Source organism: Eumetopias jubatus, unplaced genomic scaffold (assembly GCF_037043125.1).
Source record: "Eumetopias jubatus isolate StellerSeaLion01/CBP00866 unplaced genomic scaffold, mEumJub1_p1.0 scaffold_4, whole genome shotgun sequence".
Lineage (NCBI taxonomy): Eukaryota > Metazoa > Chordata > Mammalia > Carnivora > Otariidae > Eumetopias > Eumetopias jubatus.
The window spans coordinates 72,075,628-72,098,660 of NW_028274810.1; the positions used below are offsets into that span (position 1 = coordinate 72,075,628).

At 48.3% G+C, this 23,033-nt stretch overlaps 1 protein-coding gene across 2 annotated transcripts in view; it reads right to left on the reverse strand.

Annotated features, from left to right (window-relative positions):
• Positions 1-2,135: 2,135 nt before the first annotated feature.
• Positions 2,136-23,033, reverse strand: part of ARMH1 (armadillo like helical domain containing 1) — a 49,814-nt gene continuing 28,916 nt past the window's right edge. Inside the window, exons 8-13 of one of the 2 annotated variants that reach the window (XM_028123414.2) lie at positions 4,160-4,282; positions 4,000-4,072; positions 3,731-3,860; positions 3,572-3,649; positions 3,200-3,281; positions 2,136-3,124 (exon numbers count right to left, since the gene is read on the reverse strand). In XM_028123414.2, the coding sequence (XP_027979215.1) occupies positions 3,006-3,124; positions 3,200-3,281; positions 3,572-3,649; positions 3,731-3,860; positions 4,000-4,072; positions 4,160-4,282 (605 nt within the window). In that variant the 3' untranslated portion in view covers positions 2,136-3,005. Of the gene's footprint in view, positions 3,282-3,571; positions 3,650-3,730; positions 3,861-3,999; positions 4,073-4,159; positions 4,283-23,033 lie in introns of both variants that reach the window. The other variant, XM_028123413.2, reaches the window with a different exon arrangement.

Consider the following 23,033-nt stretch of genomic DNA (forward strand, 5'->3'; position numbering starts at 1 on the left):
TGGCTAACCCAGAATAATCTCCCCATCTCAAGACCCTTAATTTAATTACGCCCACAAAATTCTTTTTACCATGTAACTATTCACAGGTTCCAGGCATAGGATGTAGACATATTTGGGGACCATTACTCAGACCACCAAAATAATGATACTGTAATTATGTAGGAGAATGTCCTTATTCTTAGTAGAAACATAATGTGAATATTTAGTGGTGAAATGTAATCTCTACTCTGAATGTGGAACTTGAACTCAGGACCATGAGATCAAGAGTTGCATGCTCTGTCGACTGAGCCAGCCAGGTGCCCCAATAACCAAAACTTTCCAATGGCTCAGGAAACAGAGAGAGAGGGAGAAAGCAAAAGAGTGATAGGTATACAGGTATTCACTGTATTTTTCTTTTTTAAGATTTTATTTATTTATGAGAGACACAGAGAGAGAGAGAAAGAGGCAGAGGGAGAAGCAGGCTCCCTGAGGAGCAGGGAGCCCGATGCAGGACTCAATCCCAGGACCCCAGGATCGTGACCCGAGCCGAAGGCAGACGCCCAACCATCTGAGCCACCTAGGTGCCCTATTCACTGTATTTTTCTTTCAACTTTTTTGTAGCTTTGAACTTGTAAGAAGTGGGGGAAGTATGTATTAATAAATTCCATGTAACGTGTATGATTTACATATTTATATTATACTTAAGATTCAATTTTAAAAGTTCCATTGTTTTTTTTTTAAGATTTTTTTTTTTTTAATTCATTCGAGACACAGAGATAGAGAGCATGGGCAGGGGGAGAAGCAGAGGGAGGGGGAGAAGAAGACTCCCCGCTGAGCAGGGAGCCTGATGCAGGGCTCAGTCCCAGGACCCTGGGATCATGACCCGAGCCGAAGGCAGACGCCCAACGATCTGAGCCACCCAGGCGCCCCTAAAAGTTCCATTGTTTTTATTAAACTATGGTCACCTTAGACCGGTGGCTTCCAGATTTTTGGATTTTCCGATTATTAAAATTTCAAAAAATTTCCGGGGTACTTTTTTACCATCATTCTACAAAAAAAGGCCATCTGAAGATTAAAAACAGACACTTCTTTAAAACAGAACACCCACTTACCTTTAAAGCGTAACTATATTTTGTTAACTTTTCTCAGCTCGTTTTGAGACTGCCTTAGATTAACAATCAGGGCCGGTGTGCCCTCTTGTGGCCACCTGGAGAATTACTGTTGTCTGTCTCATTTCTTCTGATTTGATGGACAATTTCTGTCATTAACACGTGCATGCCAGGCACTGTTCTATGTTTGGGATGTATTAGTAAAGAACAAAAATACCCCGACCTAGTTGAGCTTATATACAGGTGGAGAGACAGACCATACACAAATAAAGTAATAAGTGTTGTGGGAAAAAATAGCATAAGGGGCTTGGGGACCAGAGTATAGGGAGTGGTAATGACGTAGCCCTCATTGAGAAGGTGACTTTTGTATAGAGTTGCAAGGAGGTGAGGGAGTTCACCATGTAGCTATATAGCTGAGGTGAAAGTTTCTAAGAACCATATAGCTATGCTATCCAGTGAAGGAGAAAGAGAGAAGTAGGAGACAGTTCAGAGGTCATAGGAGACTAAATTGTCTACAGTCTTCCCTGCAGGCCATAGGAAGGGCTTTTAGCTTTACTGTTCCTGAAATGGAGAGCCCTGCAAGGTCTTGAGCAGTAACACAATCTAAGTTTAAAAGGACTACCATGGGGGCGCCTGGGTGGCTCAGTTGGTTAAGCGACTGCCTTCGGCTCAGGTCATGATCCCAGGGTCCTGGGATCAAGCCCCACATGGGACCCCCTGCTCAGCGGGGAGCCTGCTTCTCCCTCTGCCTCTCCCCTTGCTTGTGCTCTCTCACTCTCAAATAAATAAATAAAATCTTAAAAAAAAAAAAAAAAAAGAGAGACTACCCTGGCTGCTGTATTGAAAAGAGAATGGGGTAGAAAGGCCTCTAGAGTAGTCTAAACAATGGTGGAGAAACAAAGCAGGAAAAACAATGGCTCAGATTAGGGTATTACCAACAGAGGTAGTGAGATATGGTTGGATTCTGGATATACTTGGAGTCAACAGAACGGATACAGATGTTGAAGAGAGACATTAAAGAGAACACTATTTTTTTTTAAGATTTTATTTATTTATTTGAGAGAGAGAATGAGATAGAGAGAGAGAGCATAAGAGGGAAGAGGGTCAGAGGGAGAAGCAGACTCCCTGCTGAGCAGGGAGCCCGATGTGGGACTAGATCCCGGGACTCCAGGACCATGACCTGAGCCGAAGGCAGTCGCTTAACCAACTGAGCCACCCAGGCGCCCAAGAGAACACTATTTTGTTCTGAGTGGCAGAAACGATGAGTGGCCATCAGTTGTGCTGGGGAAGGTGGCACAGATCAGAAGTCCAGTTTTGGACATAAAGAGGTGGAAATATTTAACTGGAAATAGAAATGTGGGAGTCAATGGCGTATAAATGGCATTTAAAGTTCTGAGACTGGATGAGATCACCAGGGTGAAAAAGTAGAGAAGAGGCTCCAGGTTACTCTAACTTGAAAGAAGCTGGGTTGAGAGGATTAATCAGCAAAAGAGAATGAGAGGAAGCAACCAGAGGTAGGAAAAAAAGCAGATGAGTGTGGTCTCCTGGAGGAGAGCGTGCAGGGGCCAGTAGGGAGCAGAGGTGAAGTTCTCTCCTCAGGCTACACTCTTAAATCTTCCAGGATATCGATGTTCCTTCCCTCCAGACCAGCTTTTTTCCTGGATGAGCAGAGGAACCCCAGCCCATCAACAAAGCTCTCATTTAATTCCCCCGCCCCGCTACACAGAGAACAGACATATAGCAAGATTATTTATTGAATTCTTGCCAGCCAGCAGCTCTCCCTCTCCTCTCCTGGCAGGCCCAACCCTCAGCCTCCCACCTGGGCCAGTGGAGTCACCGTGAGCGTGACCCCAGGATCCTTCTGCTAGGCTTCCTGAAACACAGCCCGGGCCTTCCTGGATTGCCTCAGAGGCTCTGTTACTCCTCTCCCTCCACATCCTCCTTCTGGAAGTATGTGATGTAAGCCAGCTGATCCTGGTCATGGGCGTCAAGGTAAAAGGTCGTGTTGCTGTGGGGGACGCCACCGAGGTATAATGCTGGAGGCAGGGGAGGCGAGCCTGAGTCTGGGTGCCGCTGCACCTCGGCTCCAGGCACCCTCACTCCCCACTCACCTTTGGAAACATTGACTTTATTGGCCGCCAAGATGTCCGCCTGAATGCTATCTATTTTCATGTACAAGTCCTCGGCATTGCTCTGGGGGCAGGAGCAAGGGTAACCTACTGAGCCTCCAGGACAGTCTGGACCTGCAGGCGGGCGCCAGGCACAGGAATGCGGCCGGCTCCGGGGCTGACCGGAAGCGCAGGACAGGGACCGGCAGGACGCGGGGCGGGGGTGGGGGTGGGGAGGAGCCCGAGCCAGCGCGGTCCCTCCCACAGCGGACCCGGGCCCAGCGTGCGTGGGGGGTGTGGCCCGGGGGGGCGGGGACGCTGTGGAGGCTGCACCGTCCGGTCGCCGTCCAGGCTCTGCGGGGCGGGGGCACTTACGAGGAAGAGCTTGTAGAGCTCCTCTCCCATGGACCTGCGCACGTGCTCCTCCACCACCGGGAACACCTGCACGAAGTACTGCGGCCGCGGGGGGCGGCGGGGTGACTGCGGTGCCCTCGCCCAGGGCCCGCCGCGCCGCCCCGCAGTCCCGCCGCTCACCTCCAGCGTGAGGCTGGCCTGCCGCTGGCTGTTGCTGTGGTCCGAGTTGCCCATGGCGGCCAATAGGCTGTGCACCACGCGCAGGTGCAGCATCTCCTCGGCGATGCTCGTGTTGCTGCGCGCCAGGATCCTGGGCCGGAAATTCGGGCGGCGGCGACCCCTTAGGATCCTCCGGCGCCCGGCAGCCCGAGCCGCACCCCCCCACCCCGGGCCCGCGGGCAGCGCCAGCCTGGCTCGCCGCATTCCCCCCACTCCCCCCGCCCGCTTACCCGATGGCCTTGGCCGCCGCAGCCTGCTGCAAAAACACCGGCAGGTGGGCGGTGAGCTGGGGAACCAAGGAGTCTGGCAGAGGGGGCGGCCGTGAGGTTGGAGGCCCGGCTTCCCAAGGCCAGCCCCCGCCCCGCAGCCCCAGTCCGAGCGGCTCCCTACCGTTGAGGATCTTGGGTTGCAGTTTGCTGGTCTCCTTGACGGACGGTATCAGCAGCTCCACGAGGCCCTTGAGCAGCGCCTGGCACACGTCATAGTTGACCAGGTCCTTGATCAGCTCGATGGCTGGGGAAAGGCAGAGGCGCTGGGGAGGCCTGACGCTCCAAAACCCTCCATCCCCACCAAGCAAGCAAAGACTCCCTTGAACCAAGTCGCTTCCCTTTACCCCCATCCCCTTCCTGCTCCTTTCCTAGCACCTTTTACTGGCCAGCACCATGCAAGCTATGTGTGGGGGAAGCTGGGCAGGCAACACCTCAGTCCGGCTGGATCTGGGGCTAAAGAGGAGGAGGAGGGGGCCAAGCCTCATCCCCCACACTCAGCCCTCACAGAATTTGCCATAGAGGGAGGAGGAAAGGTTGGATGGTGAGCCTTTGAGGCTGTCAGAGCTGGAGGCCCCACCGAGGTGGGGCCACCTTCGGCTTGGAGGAATCCGGGAATCGGGGTGTCACGGAGGTGGGAGGGGCTAGGTCTTCAAAGGGAGAAAGGATGGGCAAAGCCCCCCAGGGGTGGGGTGAGAGGGAGACAGCGAGTGGATGGAGGATGTGTGGCAGCAAGTGAGAAGGGTGGAAGCAAGGTAGACTGCGGTAGTTTTTGACAAACCATTTATGGAGCCCTTTGCCTAGGCTTTCCACACAGCATCCCCTCGAAGCTCACCATAACCAAAAGAGGTTTGCTTTGCAATGACACTGTAACTGTTAGCCCATTTCACTTTGCAGAGAGAGGCATGGGGCAAAGTGATTTGGCTAACGTCTTGGGGGGGGGAGCAAAAGGAAAGATTGGGTTACAAATGAGGAAAGAACTAGAATTTATTGAGGGTTTTTTTTTTTTAGAGGTACTTTCCAGTCGTTCTGGCATCCCCTCAGCCTTCGCACAAGCCTGCACTACATGTCTGATGCGCCAGGTGCACAGTATAGCACTACAAAGGGGGTCAAGCTGTGGGGGTGCTGGGGAAGATGGGGAAAAGGGAGAAGAAACATTCTTAGAAGGGAATCGTATAGAGGCAGAGCTGGATGGGGGCAGGGTGAGTTGGTCATGTGATGGAACACTGGTAAGTGTTATTTTAAACACACGTGCTTGCTACCTCCACTCGACTGGTAGGGGAGCTGAGACTTCGATAGACACATGGGAACTAATACCAGGAATATCTCTTTGAATCATGAAAATTAACCTTTTATATCCTTGTCAGGAAAGCTTTGCCCAGTAAGGATATGCTTGAGATAATTCTCAGTCATGGAAGAAAAGCGTTTGCTGGTAGGTGCAAAGGCACCGGAAGCGTAGGGGGATCAGCCAGTATCCGGGACCAGGGGCACAGGGGCAACATATGTATTGTTTTTTCTCATCTTAATAGGGTCTTTGATGTAGGTGCCAAACATGTATTTTTGCAGGAAGAAGCACTAGAGAATTGGTAGTACAATTTTTGGAGGCCTTATTCAAGTAAGGCTAAATGTTTCCTAGCAAGGACAGATTCTTAGGTTCGTGATTTGGTTGTTAAACAACACTGCTGTTGGGGTATCTAGGTGACTCAGTCGTTAAGTGTCTGCCCAGAGTCCTGGGGCAGGACACCCATATCAGGCTCACTGCTTGGGGGGAAGCCTGCTTCTTCCTCTCTCACTTCCTCTGTTTGTGTTTCCTCTTTTTGCTGTTTCTCTATTTGTCAGATAAATAAGTAAAAAACAACACTGCTGTTTGGGATTGGTTGGGCAACATCTTATAAAGTGCCTTTTTTCTTTTTCTTTTTTTAAGTTAGTAAGCATTGTTCTATTGTGGTAATTTTTCCTAAGAAAACAACTTGTTTAGAGCGCTTGCATGAAGGGGGGGGCGGCCAGAGCGAGAGCAACTTTCAAGCTGACTCCTCAGTGGGCCAAGAACCTGAGGCAGCTGGATCCCACAACCCATGAGATCCTGATCCCAGGCGAAACCGAGTCGATGCTTAACCAGGTGACCCTCCCGGGTGCCCTTTAAAAAATGTTTTGGGTCCCCTCCACCCCAGCAGTGGGTGGGGCAGGTGCGCACCCTGCACTCCTGTGGGCCAACCCTACCATCTCACCCAGAGGGCTCATTTGCATATCTATGGCTGCCACCCCAGTACTACATTTTTGTTTAAAACTGCACATTTCCCTGTTTCCTTGGATCAACAAATGTCTTTTCTAAAAATCCCTTTCACAAATTTTCCTAGCAGGGTGACGGTGGCACAGGAATAGACACCAGTCTTGGAGAACTGCAGTCAGTTATGGAAAGAGTGGCAAACATACCTAAGTATACTCGGGTTCCTCTTCCGATTGCATGTCTCACCTTTTACTAAAGATTTCCGTGGAGAGGAATGTTTGCAAATTTGCCTTATTTCTGAGCTCAAAGGAAAAGTTTCCAATGTTTCATCTATTAGGTATGGCATTTGTTATAGTTTTTTGTAGATATCTCTTATTGAACAGACATTAAATGTTTTCAAACTTTTTTCCTATTAAGATGATATATGTGCGTTCCTAGATTAGATGACTTATTATCCTTGGCATATGCTGCTAGATTCAGTTTGCTAATATTTTGTGTAGAGTTTTTGCAGCTATGCGGATAAGATTGGTGTATAATTTCTCTTTTGCATGGTATCATTGATGGATTTTTATATTAAGATGAGGCTAACCTTAAAAAAAAGATTAAGCTAAACTAAGAAAATGAGTTGGGGTTTATATTCTCTTTTTCTAATCTTGAGAAGAGTTTGAGTAAGACGAGAATTTTATCTTGAAAATTTTTTTAAAGATTTTATTTATTCATTTGACGGAGAGAGAGAAAGAGCAAGCACAAGCAGGGGGAGCAGAGGGAGAGGGAGAAGAGGCTCTCTGCCAAGCAGAGAGCCCGATGCGGGGCTCCATCCCAGGACCCTGGGATCATGACCCGAGCTGGAGGCTGACGCTTAACCGACTGAGCCACCGAGGTGACCCTATCTTGAATGTTTGATAGAATTCTCTAAGCTGACTTTATGGGAAAAAAATTACTGATTCATTTTCTTTAATGGTTAGAGGACTATTTGGATTTTCTCTTTCTTCATAAGTCCATTTTGGTAGGTTATAATTTCTAGCAGTTTTCATCTACATTTTCAAACATTAAAAAAATTCATTATCTCATCTTTTTATCATTTTAATGAGTGTAGCATCTTTAGTGATGTCTTCTTTTATATTCTTCATATTGATTATGTGGCTTTTCTCTTTCTGCATGGAATCCCTTTGCCCCCAAGTCCCATGGGGGTAACACACTTGGATGCCTGCTTGTGCAGTGGTGTGCACTACAGTGAGAAACACTTAGAAGACCTGAATGTTACAGTCAGTAAGCATGCCTGCCTTTTGCTCTAAAGGGGGAAATATATTTTCCAAAGCTGTTTGCTCATCAACATCCTTGAAAAGATAGTTTGGGACAATGAGCAGTTGTTATTTCACTTAAAAGATATGCAGAAATGTGATAGACCTGTAGAGAATTGTCTCCTAGGATCATTTTTCTTTTGCTAGTACTAATCCTTCAGTAGACATTCTTGCTTTGTTCCTGAACTCAGGAGCAAAGCATTCAATGTTTCACTATTTCTTTTTTAAAGATTTTATTTATTTGACAGAGAGAGAGACAGAGAGAGAGGGAACACAAGCAGGGGGAGTGGGAGAGGGAGAGGCAGGCTTCCCGCTGAGCAGGGAGCCCGATGCGGGGCTCGATCCCAGGACCCTGGGATCATGACCTGAGCCGAAGGCAGATGCTTAACGACTGAGCCACCCGGGCATCTTCAGTGTTTCACTATTAAGTATAATGTTAGCTGTAGGTTTTTGGTAGATGCTTTTTTTTTTTTAATTAAGTTGGGGAAGTTCTTTTTTTTTTAAGATTTTATTTATTTGAGAGAGAGAATGAGATAGAGAGAGAGAGAGCATGAGCGGGGGAGGGTCAGAGGGAGAAACAGGCTCCCACTGACCAGGGAGGCCAATGTGGGACTTGATCCCAGGACCACGGGATCACGACTTGAGCCAAAGGCAGATGCTTAACTGACTGAGCCACCCAGGCACCCCACTAGCCTCATAAAATTAATTAGGAATTATTTCCTTCCCTTCTGTTTTCTAGAAATATAGAATTGTGTTCTATAAATGTCAGTTATGCCCTGCTGGTTGATGATGTTGAGTTCTATATACTTGCTGATTTTTCTTTTCTTTTTCTTTATTATTTTTTTAAATTTCATTTATTTGAGAGGGAGAGATGAGAGAGAGAGCACAAGCAGGGGGAGCAGCGGAGAGAGAGGGAGAAGCAGACTCCCTGCTGAGCAGGGAGCCCCATGTGGGACTCGATCCCACGACCCTGAGATCACGGCCTGAGCCAAAATCAGATGCTTAACTGACTGAGCCACCCAGGTGCCCCTACTTTGTGTGATATTAACAGAGCTACTCCTATTTTCCTTTCATTAGTACTTTCATGAAATATCTTTTTCTTTTTATTTTGACCTGCCTATATTCTTTTATTTGAAGTGAATTTCTTGGAGACAGTATATACTTGAGTCATTTTGTGTGGATTTATTTTGATTTAACCTTTTTAGACTTTATTGTGGGTTGGTGTCTTTCATCACTTCTTGACAACTCTCCACCATTGTCTCCTTAATGGTGCTGCCCTAGTCTTTCTTTTTTCTCTTTGCCTCTATTAGATAGTCTCACTCTTACCCTTACTTTTCTTCCCCTCTTCCAGGTGACTAATTTTCTCTTCACCTGTGTCTACTCTACTGTTAAATGTGTACACTGAGGAATTACTTTTAGCTATTGAATTTTTTTTAAAGATTTTATTTATTTATTTGACAGAGAGAGACACAGCGAGAGAGGGAACACAAGCAGGGGGAGTGGGAGAGGGAGAAGCGGACTCCCCACTGAGTAGGGAGCCCAATGTGGGGCTCGATCCCAGGACCCTGGGATCATGACCTGAGCCGAAGGCAGATGCTTAACGACTGAGCCACTCAGGCGCCCCTGTATTTTTTTTTTTTAAGATTTTATTTATTTATTTGACAGAGAGAGAGAGGAAGAGAGAAAATGAGCAGGGGGAGCAGCAGAGGGAGAGGGAGAAGCAGACTCCCTGCCGAGCAAGGAGCCTGATGTGGGACTCGATCCCAGGACCCTGGGATCATGACCTGAGCCGAAGGGAGATGCTCAATTGACTGAGCCACCCAGGTGTCCCTGGGTTGGTCGTATATTTGCAAAATTAATTGTAGGAAAAAACTTCAGAGCTAGGATGCAGATACTTTCTTCCAGAGAGCACTTTCCTTTCTTCTTTCAGCCGCCTGGGCACTAACAGTTCTGAACCACTTTTGTCCAAGTTCAAGACTTGAGGTTTCCTGGACCACACAGGTGGTTGTACAATAGCCAACAGCCAATGATTTGCTCATCAATCACCAATAACCATGCCTACATAGTGAAACTTCATAAAACCCCTGAAGTGATAGGTTCAGAAAACTTCTGGATTGGTGAACACACTGAAGTGTGGGAGAGTGGTGTGCCTGGAGCAGTCCCCCAATCCATACCTTGCCCTATACATCTCTTCCATTTTCCTGTTCCTGATCTGTATCCTTTACAACTAAACTGTTAATAGTAAGCAAAATGCTTTCCTGAGTTTTGTGAGTTGTTCTAGCAAATGACTGAACTTGAAAGGGAGGAAGGGTTGCATGAACCCCCCGGCTTTGTAGCCAAGTTGGACAGAAGTATGAATAACATGGGAACCTAATACAACTGGCATTTGAAGTAAAGGCATTCTTGAGGTGCTGAGCCCTTAAACCTGTGGAGTCTGAAGCTAACTCTGGGTAGTGTCAGAATTGAATTGAATTATAGCGTACCCAACTGATGTCCTTGGAGAATTGGACAATTGCTTTGTGTGGAAACGCCCTCCCCCCATTTGGTATCAGAAGTGTTGTGAGAAAAAACAACTCAACATCAATCCCTCCAGAAGGGGGGATTGATCCAAATTTTCTAGCCTACCATTATCAGGAAGAAGAGTCTTCTTCACCTGCCTCTTGTTACTTATTCTTCTAGACTCACCTCAGAAATTAGCTTTCAAGTAGCTTTGTCTGACCTGTTCTCCCTCTGCCTCCACTCTGGACCACTGAGTCCCTCTGCCTCCAGTCTGAACCACTGAGGAGTAGACGTCCTGTGTCTCTGGCCCTACAGCCCCCTTTTGTCACCATGGAGCACCGCCGTCATCCAGTCATAGTCTCTCCACTACCGTGCACTCCAGTGAACGTGTATCTGAGGCAGCTCGGCCTCCCCAGAGCCTCAAACCAGTCCAGTCCATAAATCGACTGGAAACAATCGACTGGAGCCTGTCTTCCCGTGCGCGGGTAACGGCAGCCCAGGACCGTGCTTGGAGACCGCCAGCCCGGTGGGGAGGCCCGCAGGAGCGGCCCCGCGCTGCCCACTGCCGCCCTCGCCCACCCTGAGCGGTGGAAGCGGCCCCGGCTCTGCGTCTTGGCAGGCTGGAGAGCCACGGCCGCCACAGCGCCGCCCTTCCGCCCCGGGTGGCCGGCTGGGCCCAGAACCGAGGCGCACGCCTGAACGCTCCTGTCAGAGACGGCGGGCGGGCAGACGGGCGCAGGGGCCGCCGCCCCGTCTGCACCGTGGGAGCCGGGGGGCAGAGGTGGCCAGTGGCAGGGACCGCACGGGTCTGCAGCGCACGCAGGGCGGCGGTCTACAGGAGGCCGCGGGCAGCTCCTGGCAGCTTTACTTGCTAACCACACACACGCATATGGTGCCTAACCATGAACATGGGCTGGTGATTTATAATCTTGTCAGAAGACTGTCACTGACAGTCACCAGCCGCGCAGCGGCCTGTTTACCCGGAGGCAGAGGCTGGGGAGGCAGCCAGCAGTCCCTTCCTGGGTCTCATGCGCCATACACGGTTCTCCTGCCTGGTGCCGAGTGCCCTCAGCTCCCAACCCTCCCAGAAGGAGGGGTGCCCACATCTCCACCCCAGGACTCAGAGTGTTCTTTGGCAGGAAGGAGAACCAGTTTGGGCTGTGAGTTGGTCTAAGGAAAGGTACCAGTAAGGCCTCCCCCTTGAGACAAGTTGCCCTTGTCTCAAGTCCTGGGGGGCCCTCCCATCCACCCACACCGCAGAGCCATGGAGCATACAGAGGCCCCGTCCCGAAGCCCCACACAAAGCCAGTCTTGTCTCGGCCTGTTTTTCCTAATCATTTACTCTCTGGCAGAAGGACTCTTAAGGACATCCCTGCTACCCCTTCTAGCGCTTAGTATTCTGGGGTTGGGCCTTGTTCGGCCTCCCTTTTTCTCTCTGGACCAACCTGATTCAGAAACCGCTGCTTCATTCAGAAACACTTCCTAGGACTGTCCAGCTGCTGCTGGCTTCTGGGCTTCCTCTTCCTTCCAGGGTTTCCTGCCCTCCCAATCCCAGTGGCCCCCCACTCCAGCCTCCTGTTGCTCAGATGTGGTTCTAACTTGGGATCACAGAGGGAGAGGGACCAGCACACTGACCACCCCCCCCGGTGTCCCCCAAACATTCTCCCCCTTGGACAAAAATGCAGCCTGGGATGCCTCAGGCCGCTTGGCCGGTGTGTGAAACCCCCAAGTGTTTCTCACTTGTTCTCTTATTGTTTGGTTATGAAACTTCTTCCTTCTTTTTGAATTAGTGGGGTTTTGAATTAGCGTGCTTGGCCCACCCTCGCGCCCAACTCTGCTGGGCCCAGTCAGCTGCCGCACAGCTTGCCTCCCTTAGTAGTTGGGCTCTTTCCCAGGCACAATAAGCTGACGGCACCTGAGTGCCAGGACGCCTGCAAAAAACCCTTGCCTGTGCCTAAGAGAGTTCTCCCTACAGCAAGAAATGACTCAGAGAATACTCAGGGTGGAAAGAATGAATGAAAATATTTTTATGAAATTTCCCTGACCACAAAACATATTCTCTGCCCACGTAGGACCAAGTTCTCCAGGAGATAAATATCTGCTTTTGCCTACTCACTTTACCCTGAACACTTAAGCCTTCATTGCTAGTGTGTCTGCAACACTCGGAACTCCTTGGAAAAGTGAAGCTTTATTCACTGAATCATTTTTGATTGAGTTTTAAAATTCAGAGCTGTCCATGTTTACACCCAAAGTGAAAGGGCTAGTCTCTGTCCAAATGTCCTCATAGGAACCACAGCCAGTTACAACTCTTTACCCACTGTGCTAGTTCTGAAGCATAGCAGAGCATTCAGAAAGCAAAGGGCAACGGGGGATTACTGTCTTTGGCAGCTTTGCCCGAAGCCTGTGTTGCTGACAACACCCAACTGTCCTAAATGGTTTCAGTCACTGATTTATTCATTGGTTCATTCATTTATCTAACAAAATACTTACTGAGCATCTTCTGTGTGCCAGACCCCTGTGCTATGGCTACAAGGAGGACAAAGATACAATCCCTGTCCTCAGGGATGACACAGTTTAATGGGGGATACCAGTAAGCAAACTGGTATGTATGCTGTAGTATTATAAGAGCCATGGGAACACAAAGCAAGTCAGGTTGGTGTGAGGGTATGTTGAGAAACTGGGGGACAGGGAATCAGGAGAAGGCTCTCTTGGAGAAGGTGACACGTGAGCTGACAAAGCCATGGAGGAGAAGAGAGGGACTGGAATGAAGAATGTGGCAAGTGCATGCCACCATTGTGGCCGGGCAAGCAGGGAGGTCTGGCTAGGACATAGGGTGTTGGGTCATGGAGTGAGACCTAAGCCTCAGGAGACGGACTGGCTTCTGAGGACTTTGCATGTGCCAACCACTGCATAGGGCAGGTGTTTTTTCTTGTCTTTCATTTCAAAGATTAAAAAATATATATTTATTTAGAGAGAGTGCACGTGCATGCTCACAGGTGAGCAGGGAGAGGGGCAGAGGGAGAGGGAGAAAGAGAATCTCAAGCAGACTCCGCACTGAGCATGGAGCCTGACGTGGGGTTCTATCCACGACCCTGAGATCATGACCTGAGCTGAAATCAAGAGTCGGATGTTCAACTGACTGAGCCACCCAGGGGCCCCTCTTGTCTTTCATTTCAGAGGAAACCGACTCAAAAATGTTGAGTAGCTTACCCAAGGTCAAACAGCTAAAAAGTAGCAGAATGACTCTGTTGGGATTCCGAAGCTCATATTTTTTACCACTAAGCTCTGCTGCCTCGGCTTGGGTGGAGGATGAGGAGGACGGACTGTGTAGGGACCATGCTAGAGAGACGGAGGTTGGTTTAGAGGTGAGAAATATAGAGATATGAGTAACAGCAGTGGAGACAGAATGAAGAAAAGGGAGATTTGAACGATAGCAAGGAGTTAAGAGTTGAATGGTCTTGTTAGAAGTTGATTGTAGGCGGGAAGCAAGAAGAGATGGCAATGACCTACATTTCCAGCCTTGGGGGCTTTTCACTGAGATTGGGACCTTCGAGCTGGAATCTCAGGAGTCCAGTTCTGAACATGGTCAGGGACACCCGAGGGGAGATGTTCAGAAGGCCAACGGAAAAATTGGGATGGAGCTCAGGAAAGCAGTGTGAGCTGGAGAGAGGTCACTCAGCTGCTCTGCCTGACTGTCACAAAACGGGAATAATAATTGTGCCACCTTTATCAGCTTGTCGTGAGGACTAACGAGTAGGGAGCTGGAGCAGTACCTAACGTGGAGGAGACACCTTATAAAGGCTAGCCATTCGTGTTTCTATCACTATAGGCGGTCATTAAAACCGTGGGAGTAGATAAGGTACCACAGACAGAAAGGAAAGAGAAGAGCAGGGGACCTGGGATTGAATCCTGAGAGAAAAAGAAACCTGCACTAAGGGACTGGTGGAGGGATGGGAAGGTACAAAGGACTGAGCAACAGTTTCCAGAGAGAGAGGAGGAAACTAGGAGAGTTCAGGTCAGGGAAGGAAGAGATCAGAGTATTCAGGGAGGAGAGTGTGATCAGGAGGGTTAGAGCCATGGGGAGGTCACACCCGTTGAGGCTGAGAAGCAGTTCTATGGGGCCTAAGCTTTCATTTGACAAACTGGTCGGGTCCGTGTCAGCCACAGTGCTTTGTGCTGACTGGAACAGCAGTAGACAAAACAGATGCAAAGGGTGGCGCACTGACACTCATGGAAACTTCAGTGCAGAAGAAGGGATTCCTCTAATCCAAAGGGGAACCACAGAACCCACAGCCTGTCAGTCCGGGAAGAAAGTCCCTTGATCACCTGTCTGATAGCTGAAGAAACCCTGAACAAATAACTTGCCCAGCGAATCACAACGAATAGGAGACAGAGTCGCAGTGGTGGGCTCAGTATTCTTTGGACAGACGGAACCTTAGAAATGGCATTGCACCTGGGAACTGTGGCATGCGACTATTTTCTTTCTTTCCTTCCTTCCTTCCTCCCTCCCTCCCTCCCCTCCTTCCTTCCTTCCTCCCTCCCTCGCTTCCCCTTCCTTCCTTCCTTCGATTTATTTATTTATTGGGGGGAGGGGCTGAGGGAGAGAGAGTCTTAAGCCCACTCGGGGCTGGGGACGGGGCTTGATCTCACCCCCTGAGATCAGGGCCCTGAGATCACCACCTGCGCCAATACCAAGAGTCGGTCCCTTAACTGCGCCATCGAGGCGCCCCAGCACGCAACTATTTCTAAGGCACTCGGCACTGAGGAAGTTTGTTTTATAATTTTTTGCTCCTAGAGCCTTGGGAAACCCACGTTCCAGTTCTTGGTCTTCACTTCCACGCGAAACTGCCACCTACTGGCCACATGTGAGAAGTGTGCTTCAGTGAGCGTCCAGACAGGTTTGCTTCCTTTCCCCGGGTGAGAGTGTGAATACGTTTGGCAAGTTGCTGTTATAAGAAAGAGAGACCAGTGTCAAGGATTTTCCCGACCAGCCACATTCTATCTTTGATTCCTGTACATCTCACCACCTCTTTCACCTACATCCTGTTCAAAGCCCACTGTTGAAACATAAAAAGCATATTTTACATACTACTTCTTTTAAAAAAGCCAGTCGATGAAGTAATTAATGTTAGGTGCTCTTGGTGGTATATGTACTGCTTAATTAAGAATTACTGTAGTGTCTTCCACGGGTGTCTGCTCTCCCGGAGTCCAACCAACCCATGTGCGGGCACCTGAGTGGGGCACTGACTACTGCGTCGGGCGCCTGAGGGGAGACAGTGCCAGGTCAGGGCGGACACGGAGGTTTTGAGGGCCAGGCAAACTGGGCCATTAGAAAGGAGTGTTCCCCAAGGACTTTCTATTTGAAAACAAACAAACAAACAAACAAACAAACAAACTACGGGAGACTGTTTAATAAAACTTAGGAAGAGTGAATAAAATGTGGCAGTTGAAGTATATAATTTTGGAGAAATAACCTATCTTTTAAGAATATTCAGATTTTGGGGGCGCCTGGGTGGCTCAGTCGTTAAGTGTCTGCCTTCGGCTCTGGTCATGATCTCAGGTTTCCTGGGATCGAGCCCCGCATCAGGCTCCCTGCTCAGCAGGAAGCCTGCTTCTCCCTCTCCCACTCCCCCTGCCTGTGTTCCCTCTCTCACTGTCTCTGTCTCTGTCAAATAAATAAAATCTTAAAAAAAAATATTCAGCTGATTTTTATGTTAAACTATCCTTTAGCATCAGAGCCTTGTGACTGTTGTTCAATGAAGTCACACGGGATGGGTGGCCTCTTACACAGCCGGAAAGGCTGAAACTCCTGCTGATATGGATTAGCTCAGAAGCGGAAAGTAAAGGCACAAGGTTCTATGGGGCAAAAGGTGTAGTTTTAAAAATGAGATCTTATAGTATTTGCATGACCCTGAGAAGAGCATGAAGCTAAGAAAACATAATTATGTTTTATGGTAATAATAATATTGTCCATCCTCAGGTTTTTGACTGTTTCTCAAAAGGGGTAAAAATTTTAAAAGTCTTATTTTTGTAATACTGGAGAGATAGGACAGTTTGGTGGTGAGGATTTGGGTGCAGGGGTCAGATTATCTGGGTGTGACCCACAACTTTCCCACTTATTGTCTCTGAGACTTTGGGCGGGTTATTCAATTGCTCTGTGCCTCAGTTTCCTCATCTGCAAACTGGGGATTATAATAGTACCTACTTTTCAGAATTGTTCTGAGGACTGTATGACATAATTAAAGAGCTTAAAACAGTGCCTGGCACACAGTCCTCACTGGTAGTGATGACTAGTTATCATTACTGGTATTATGACTGCTGAGTCAAAGCTCTAGCCCGGCAGGGACTTCGTTTTATGTGTCACTATACACTCAGTGCCCAGCCCAGTGCCTGCTCTTTTGAATAAGTAAATGAATGAACAAAAAATGTAAATCATTTAAAAATAAACCAACAAATGGGGCTCCTGGGTGGCTCAGGTGTTAAGCGTCTGTCTTCGGCTCAGGTCATGATCCCAGGCTCCTGGGATCGAGTCCTGCATCGGGCTCCTTGCTCTGCGGGGAGCCTGCTTCTCCCTCTCCTCCCCACTTGTGCTCTCTCTCACTACCTCTGTCTCTCTCTCTCAAATAAATAAATAAAATCTAAAAAGAAAATAAAAAATAAAAATAAATAAAAATAAACCAACAAAGGACATTATCAAAAAGGTGAAAAGACAAGGGCACCTGGGTGGCTCAGTTGGTTAACACATCTGCCTTTGGCCCAGGTCATGATCCCGGGGTCCTGGGATGGAGCCCCACGTTGGGCTCCCTGCTTGGCAGGAGAGTCTGCTTCTCCCTCTCCCTCTGCCTCTCCCCTTGCTTGTGTGCTCGCTCACTCTCTCTCCAATAAACAAATAAAATCTTTAAAAAAAAATAGTGAAAAGACAACAGAATGGGAGAAACCATTCTAGTATCCAGAATATAGAAAGAAATCCTACAACTCAACAGCGAAAAGACAAACAAGCCAATTTTTAAAAATGGGAATGGGGGGCGCCTGGGTGGCTCAGTGGTTAAGCAACTGCCTTCGGCTCATGTCATGATCCCAGGGTCCTGGGATCAAGCCCTGCATCAGGCTCTCTGCTCAGCAGGAAGCCTGCTTCTCCCTCTCCCACTCCCCCTGCTTGTGTTCCCTCTCTCACTGTGTCTCTCTCTGTCAAATAAATAAATAAAATCTTAAAAAAAAAAATGGGCATAGGACTTGAGAAGGTATTTCTCCAAGGAAGAAATATAAATGGCCAACAGGCACTTGAAAAGATGTTCAACATCTTTAGTCATTAGGAAAATGCAAACCAAAACCACAATGAGGTACCACCACTCTGCATGCACTAGGATGGCTATTAAAAAAAAAAAAAGGACAGGGGCACCTGGGTGGCTCAGATGGTTAAGCGTCTGCCTTCGGCTCAGGTCATGATCCCGGGGTCCTGGGATTGAGTCCTGCATTGGGCTCCCTGCTCCGCGGGAAGCCTGCTTCTCCCTCTGCCTCTCTCTCTCTCTCTCTCTCTGACTCTCATGAGTAAATAAATAAAACATTTGAAAAAAAAAGAATTCTTAAAAAAAAAGGACAATGACAAGTGTTGGCAAGGGTGTGGAGAAATTAGAACCCTCACATATTGCCGGTGGGAATGGAAACTGGCACAGCTGGGTTTTTTTTTTTTTTTTTTTTTTGAGATGGTACAGTGGTTTTATTTATTTTTTTTTTAAAGATTATTTATTTATTTATTTGAGAGAGAGAGAATGAGAGATAGAGAGCATGAGAGGGAAGAGGGTCAGAGGGAGAAGCAGACTCCCTGCTGAGCAGGGAGCCCGATGTGGGACTCGATCCCGGGACTCCAGGATCATGACCTGAGCCGAAGGCAGTCGCTTAACCAACTGAGCCACCCAGGCGCCCGATGGTACAGTGGTTTTAAAATATGTCCACAAAAGTTCTAGTCTGTTTCCTCTCAAGGGGTGGAGCCCATTTCTCCTCCCTAGCCACCCCCCCTCCAATGACCAGGGTAAACAGAAGTGACTGTGCAACTCCTGAGAGAGATTAGATTATAACAAGTAGTGGGGCCCCCTCGTCGCACTCTCTCAGATCACTCGCTCTGGGAGAAGCCAGCTGCCCTGGTGTGAGGACAGTCAAGCAGCCTGATGGAGAGGCCCATGTGGTGAAGACCCGAGGCTTCCTGTCAAAAACAAGCTCTAACTCACCAGGGGTGTGAGTGAGCCACACCAGAGGGTGGGGGGTGAGTCCTCCAGGTCCCGTCCCACCTTCGGATGACTGCAGCCCCCGCTGACCGCTTGACTGCAGCCTCATGAGATACCCGGAGCCAAAACCACTCAGTTAAGCTGTTCCCAGATTCCTGAGCCACAAAAACTGTGAGAGATAATAAATGTTTATTTTGGGGGCACCTGGGTAACTCAGTCGGTTAAGCTCAGGTCATGATCTCAGGGTCCCGGGACTGAGTTCCTCATCAGGTTCCCTGCTTCTCCCTCTGTATTCTCTCTCTCTCTCTCAAATAAATAAATAAAAATCTTTAAAAAATGTTTATTTTTTAGCCGCTAAGTTTTGAGGTAATTTGTTATAGAGCAATGTATGATGGATTACAGATGGATTGATTTAATAGCTTTTGTAGATTTCTGCAAAGTTTGAATATAACGACTTTCATTTTGTCTTCAAAACAGCATTTTGAGGAATCTTCATTTGTCTCTGCCCAAGCTCTGTAGCTGCTATGGCAGGGAAGGGGGACCCGGTGGGGGACCGTGCTGGATGTCACCGTACTGCATGGCCTAGTACCCCATCCTTGAGAAGAGGGGATGGGGAGAGGTGGGAGGGAGACCAAGGGCTAGAGAAGGGGGCCAACCAAGGGCAGAGAGGGGTGAAGGCCCAGGGAATTCTGAAGTCCCAGCTTCTCCCAGATCTCTTAGGTCCTACTGATACAACCAATGGTTAAATTTTACAAATATTTAAAGGAAACATGTTGTCAGTAAATTGGTAATTTGGTGAGTTGGGCCCGCAGTAAATTGGTCATTTGGCTAATATTTTGGCAGGCATATATTTGGCAAATTAATTTACAATGATTGGTCTGCTTCTAATTAAGTCATACATAGTAATTTTTATGATCCTAAGGTAATAATTGATTTGTAAAAGATACCAATATATTTACACACATATGTATTTCAAATTCCCAAAAGAACTCATTAATTTCTTCTTCTGCAAAACTTTCTATGACTTTGACATTTCTCTTCTCTAGGAAGGGAGGCCAATGAGCGAGTACTTCCGTGGCTTTAGATTGCTTGTCATGATTAAGTCCCTGCCTGCCACCAATTCCTGGAATAGCAATCCTCCCTGGGAGGAAAGTGCCGTTTTTCACTTCACAGAAATCATAAATGGAGATAAATTCCAGGCAGGACCACTTTGAAGAAGGCCTCCCTTAATTTTAATTTTGGCTTTCTAATGTTAAATGGGATCATCATTAAAAGAAATTCTAAAATCTTAATTCTAGGGGAAAAAAAACCCTCAGAAATTAGTGGACACCATTACCCTTTCCCTGGTTATTTCTACTTCAAAGTGAAGAATAGACAGAGAATGGACAACCAGAATCCCCTGTACTGAGGACTGGAAAACCATTCCTTGGCGCACAGGTTTCTCTTGCACTCTTTCGGAAGAAAAAAGGTGCCATGTGGAACCATACTGGAGCCTGAGGGGAAAGGAAAAATCAGTACTAGCCTCTCGTTCCAGCTCTGACCCCCAGCTGTCTTCCTGGTGGGCTCCACATAACAGGGAGCCAAGATAATCCATCTCAGCTGTGTGCTGTTGTAATACTTGACCTACATACTATGCAAGAGTTAAAATAGTGATCATTTTATGACACTAAATTAGGAGTGGTTTGTTAGAAGCAACGGGTGACCACAGCATCCATTCTCTGTGCATGTGGCCTTCCCATCTCTTACCTTCCTCTAGGAAACTTTCCTTTTCTCCCCTCCCCCTCCAAACTCTCTTCCTTGGCCCTAAGAACTCTCAGGAAATAAAAGGTCATTTAATACACACAGCCTGCACTTCCCCATCTGGGCTGAAAAAATTAGGTATTTCAAATTCTATTTCCAATTTGATGACTGTCACTATAAACGAGGATATACAAGATTCACTCATCTCCATTCATTCATTCATTCGACAAATATCTAAGAGGCTACTTTTGCCAGTACTCTGTAGGCACCAGGGTACAATGGTAGACAAAGATGATGAAGCCTCAGCTCTTCTGGAGCTGACTTTCTTACAGAGCACAGACACTAGACAAGTAAATGAGTGAACGAGATAATTTCTGAAAGAGGTAAGTGCAGTGATGTGGTGTGTTGCAGAGAGCCCGAGGGGTCAGCGGAAGGGAGTGGGGACACTTTAGAGAGAGTGGTCAGAGGCCTCTCTCAGAGGAGACGTCTGAGCTGAAGTTCGAGAAGTTGTCCGTCAATCCAAGGTCTGGGGAAAGAGCCTTCCAGAAGCTTTGCTGGCCATGACAGGTGTGGAGAGTTTAGTGTAGGTGCAAGGGGAAGCTATTTTTGAAATGATCCTTCTGGCTGCAATGGGAGAATGGATTATAGGAGGCCAGGATGGAAGCAGAATTTAGCGACAGGATGGTGAGTTAGCCACGGGAGATCACAGTGGTGGTGGGGACAGAGACTGTAAGTAGGGACAGAGCCAAGAGGACTCGGTAAGTGTGGGACACAGTGGGAGGTGAGAGAAAGCAGATCGTTTGGTACTAGTCCTACACTTTCTAGTTGAGCAGTTGGGTTGGTGGTGGCACCTTTTAGTGAAAATAGGAGACAGGGTAGGATTTGGGAAGAAAATCAAGAGTTCTGTTTTGGCTATAAATTTCAGATGTCTGGGGAGATTTCAGGGGAGAGGTCAGGCCAGAGACACAGTCTGGTACCTGAATATATAACATATATGTGGTGTGTAAAGCTGGGGACTAGACAAAATCATGCGGGCAGAAGGTGTGGGTAAAGAGATGAGAAGTAGGCTGAACCAACAGTCAGGTAGAGAAATAGGAGAAAGTAGCAAAGTAATCATAACAAACATGGCAGACCCAGCTTGAGGGAGGAAAACTGGATGTGGTATCACAGAAACCCAGAGAAGAAAAGTTGCTTTGGGCCAACTGAGTCAAAAGCAGCTGAGAGATCAAGTAGGAAGAAAATGGAAAAATGAGTAGCTGGAGGGGAACTTGGGGTCAAGGAGCGCTATGCATCCTTAAACGCTATCATTTAATTTAATCTGGGGGGGATGTCTTTTAAATCTCTTTTAATCCATAGATTAAAGTCCCCAAGGAGGGGCTCTTTTTTTTTTTTTTTAAGATGGGAGATACAGAACATATTTCCATGTCACCGGAGATGATCCTCTAGAGAGAAAGAGAGAGGCTCTGTTTATGAGACGGCTTTATGACTGTGCTTCAGAGCAGAAGCAGAAGCGGAAGAGCTGGCTGCGGGAGGGGCAGGGACACTCAGATGAGATGGGAAAGAGGGCCGAGAACGTGGGTAACAGGCCACGCAGGCAGGTAGATTCGGAGGCGCAGAGGTGCAGTTCTCAATGAGAAAAGAGGTGAAGCCGCCACCGGGCTCCGGCACCCCTGGCCCCACGCTGCAAGGGAAAGAGTCACTTAGCCTCCCAAGCCTCTCCACCCCGTTGTCACGGCACTCTCCCTGAGAACTGCACTGTCCCTGTAGCCTTCCCAGGGGAACGATGTCAACTACCCCCTCCCAGCGTGGGAGGTGGACTGCGCCCTCCTTCCCTCCTCCTTCTCAACTATTCCTTTTTCTTCTCAGTACAAACACAACCACCGTCCCCCCCCAACCCCGCCACCACATCTAAGACCTGTCAGACCTTCCCTGCCCAGCCTTTGGAGGATTTTCAGCGGGAGCTGAACGCCGCGTTCGCTCCCTGAACTTCCACTCTGCCGAGGTGTGGAATAGCTCCCCCTAGTGGACAACCGCACATATACACGCACTATGTTCCCAGTTACACCAAGACCCTTTTGAAGTCCCCGGTGAAAAAGAATAATTCCTTCATTCAACAGACATTTCTTGAGCACGGTTATGAGTCTGGCCTGTTTGAAATTACTTTGAGGCTCACAGTTTCACTGTTATCACAGGAGCAGACATCAAACCAAAAGGGCAGTGAGAAAGCTTCACGCTTTTCTGCCTCTGCCAGGGTTCAGGGTGTATGGGCAGAACTCCCTCCCTCTCTCCCTCCACAAACATGCAACAAGCACCTACCCTAGGCCAGAGACTGCTCTGAGGATATAAGGACAGAAGTGGCAAGAAGTGCACTGAAACTGGGGCGTCTGCTGGGCGCAGTTAAGCCTCCGACTCTTGGTTTCGGGATCGCAAGGTTGTGAGATCGAGACCCCCCCCACCCCCAGGCTTTGCATTCAGCACAGAGTCTGCTTCAGATTCATTCCCCTCCCTCATCCAGCCCCTCTGCTTCTCCCCCTGCTTACACTCTCTTTCAAATAAGTAAATAAAATCTCAAAAAAAAAAAAAGTGCCTGAAACTGTGCAGTGCATTCTGGAAATGACTGCTCCAGGGCTGGGGGTACCGGCAGGGAAGAGGGTGCAGGGTGGTACAAAGGGAGGAGGGCTAACATCTGGGCAGGGCTGGAAGGCAGGTGAGGGAAGACCTTGGAGAAGAGAGGCATAAGCTAAGAAGTGATGATGAGTAGGAGTGGTCATGTGAGCCCCGTGGAGGTGGTGGCAGGGAGGGAGGCTCAGTGCCACCCAGTAGTCTTTGCGGGCTGCTTGATTACATTTCCTAACATGAGTCTGCTGCCAGGTCATCCCCTCACCCTTGCTCCCATGCAGCGACAATTCTCTGCTGCTGGGACTGACTTTTACTCAGTTCCCTCCACTACGCTACCCCTCTATGGCAACTCCTCCCCAGCTAGGAGACTCTCCTCCCACTGGTAATTGA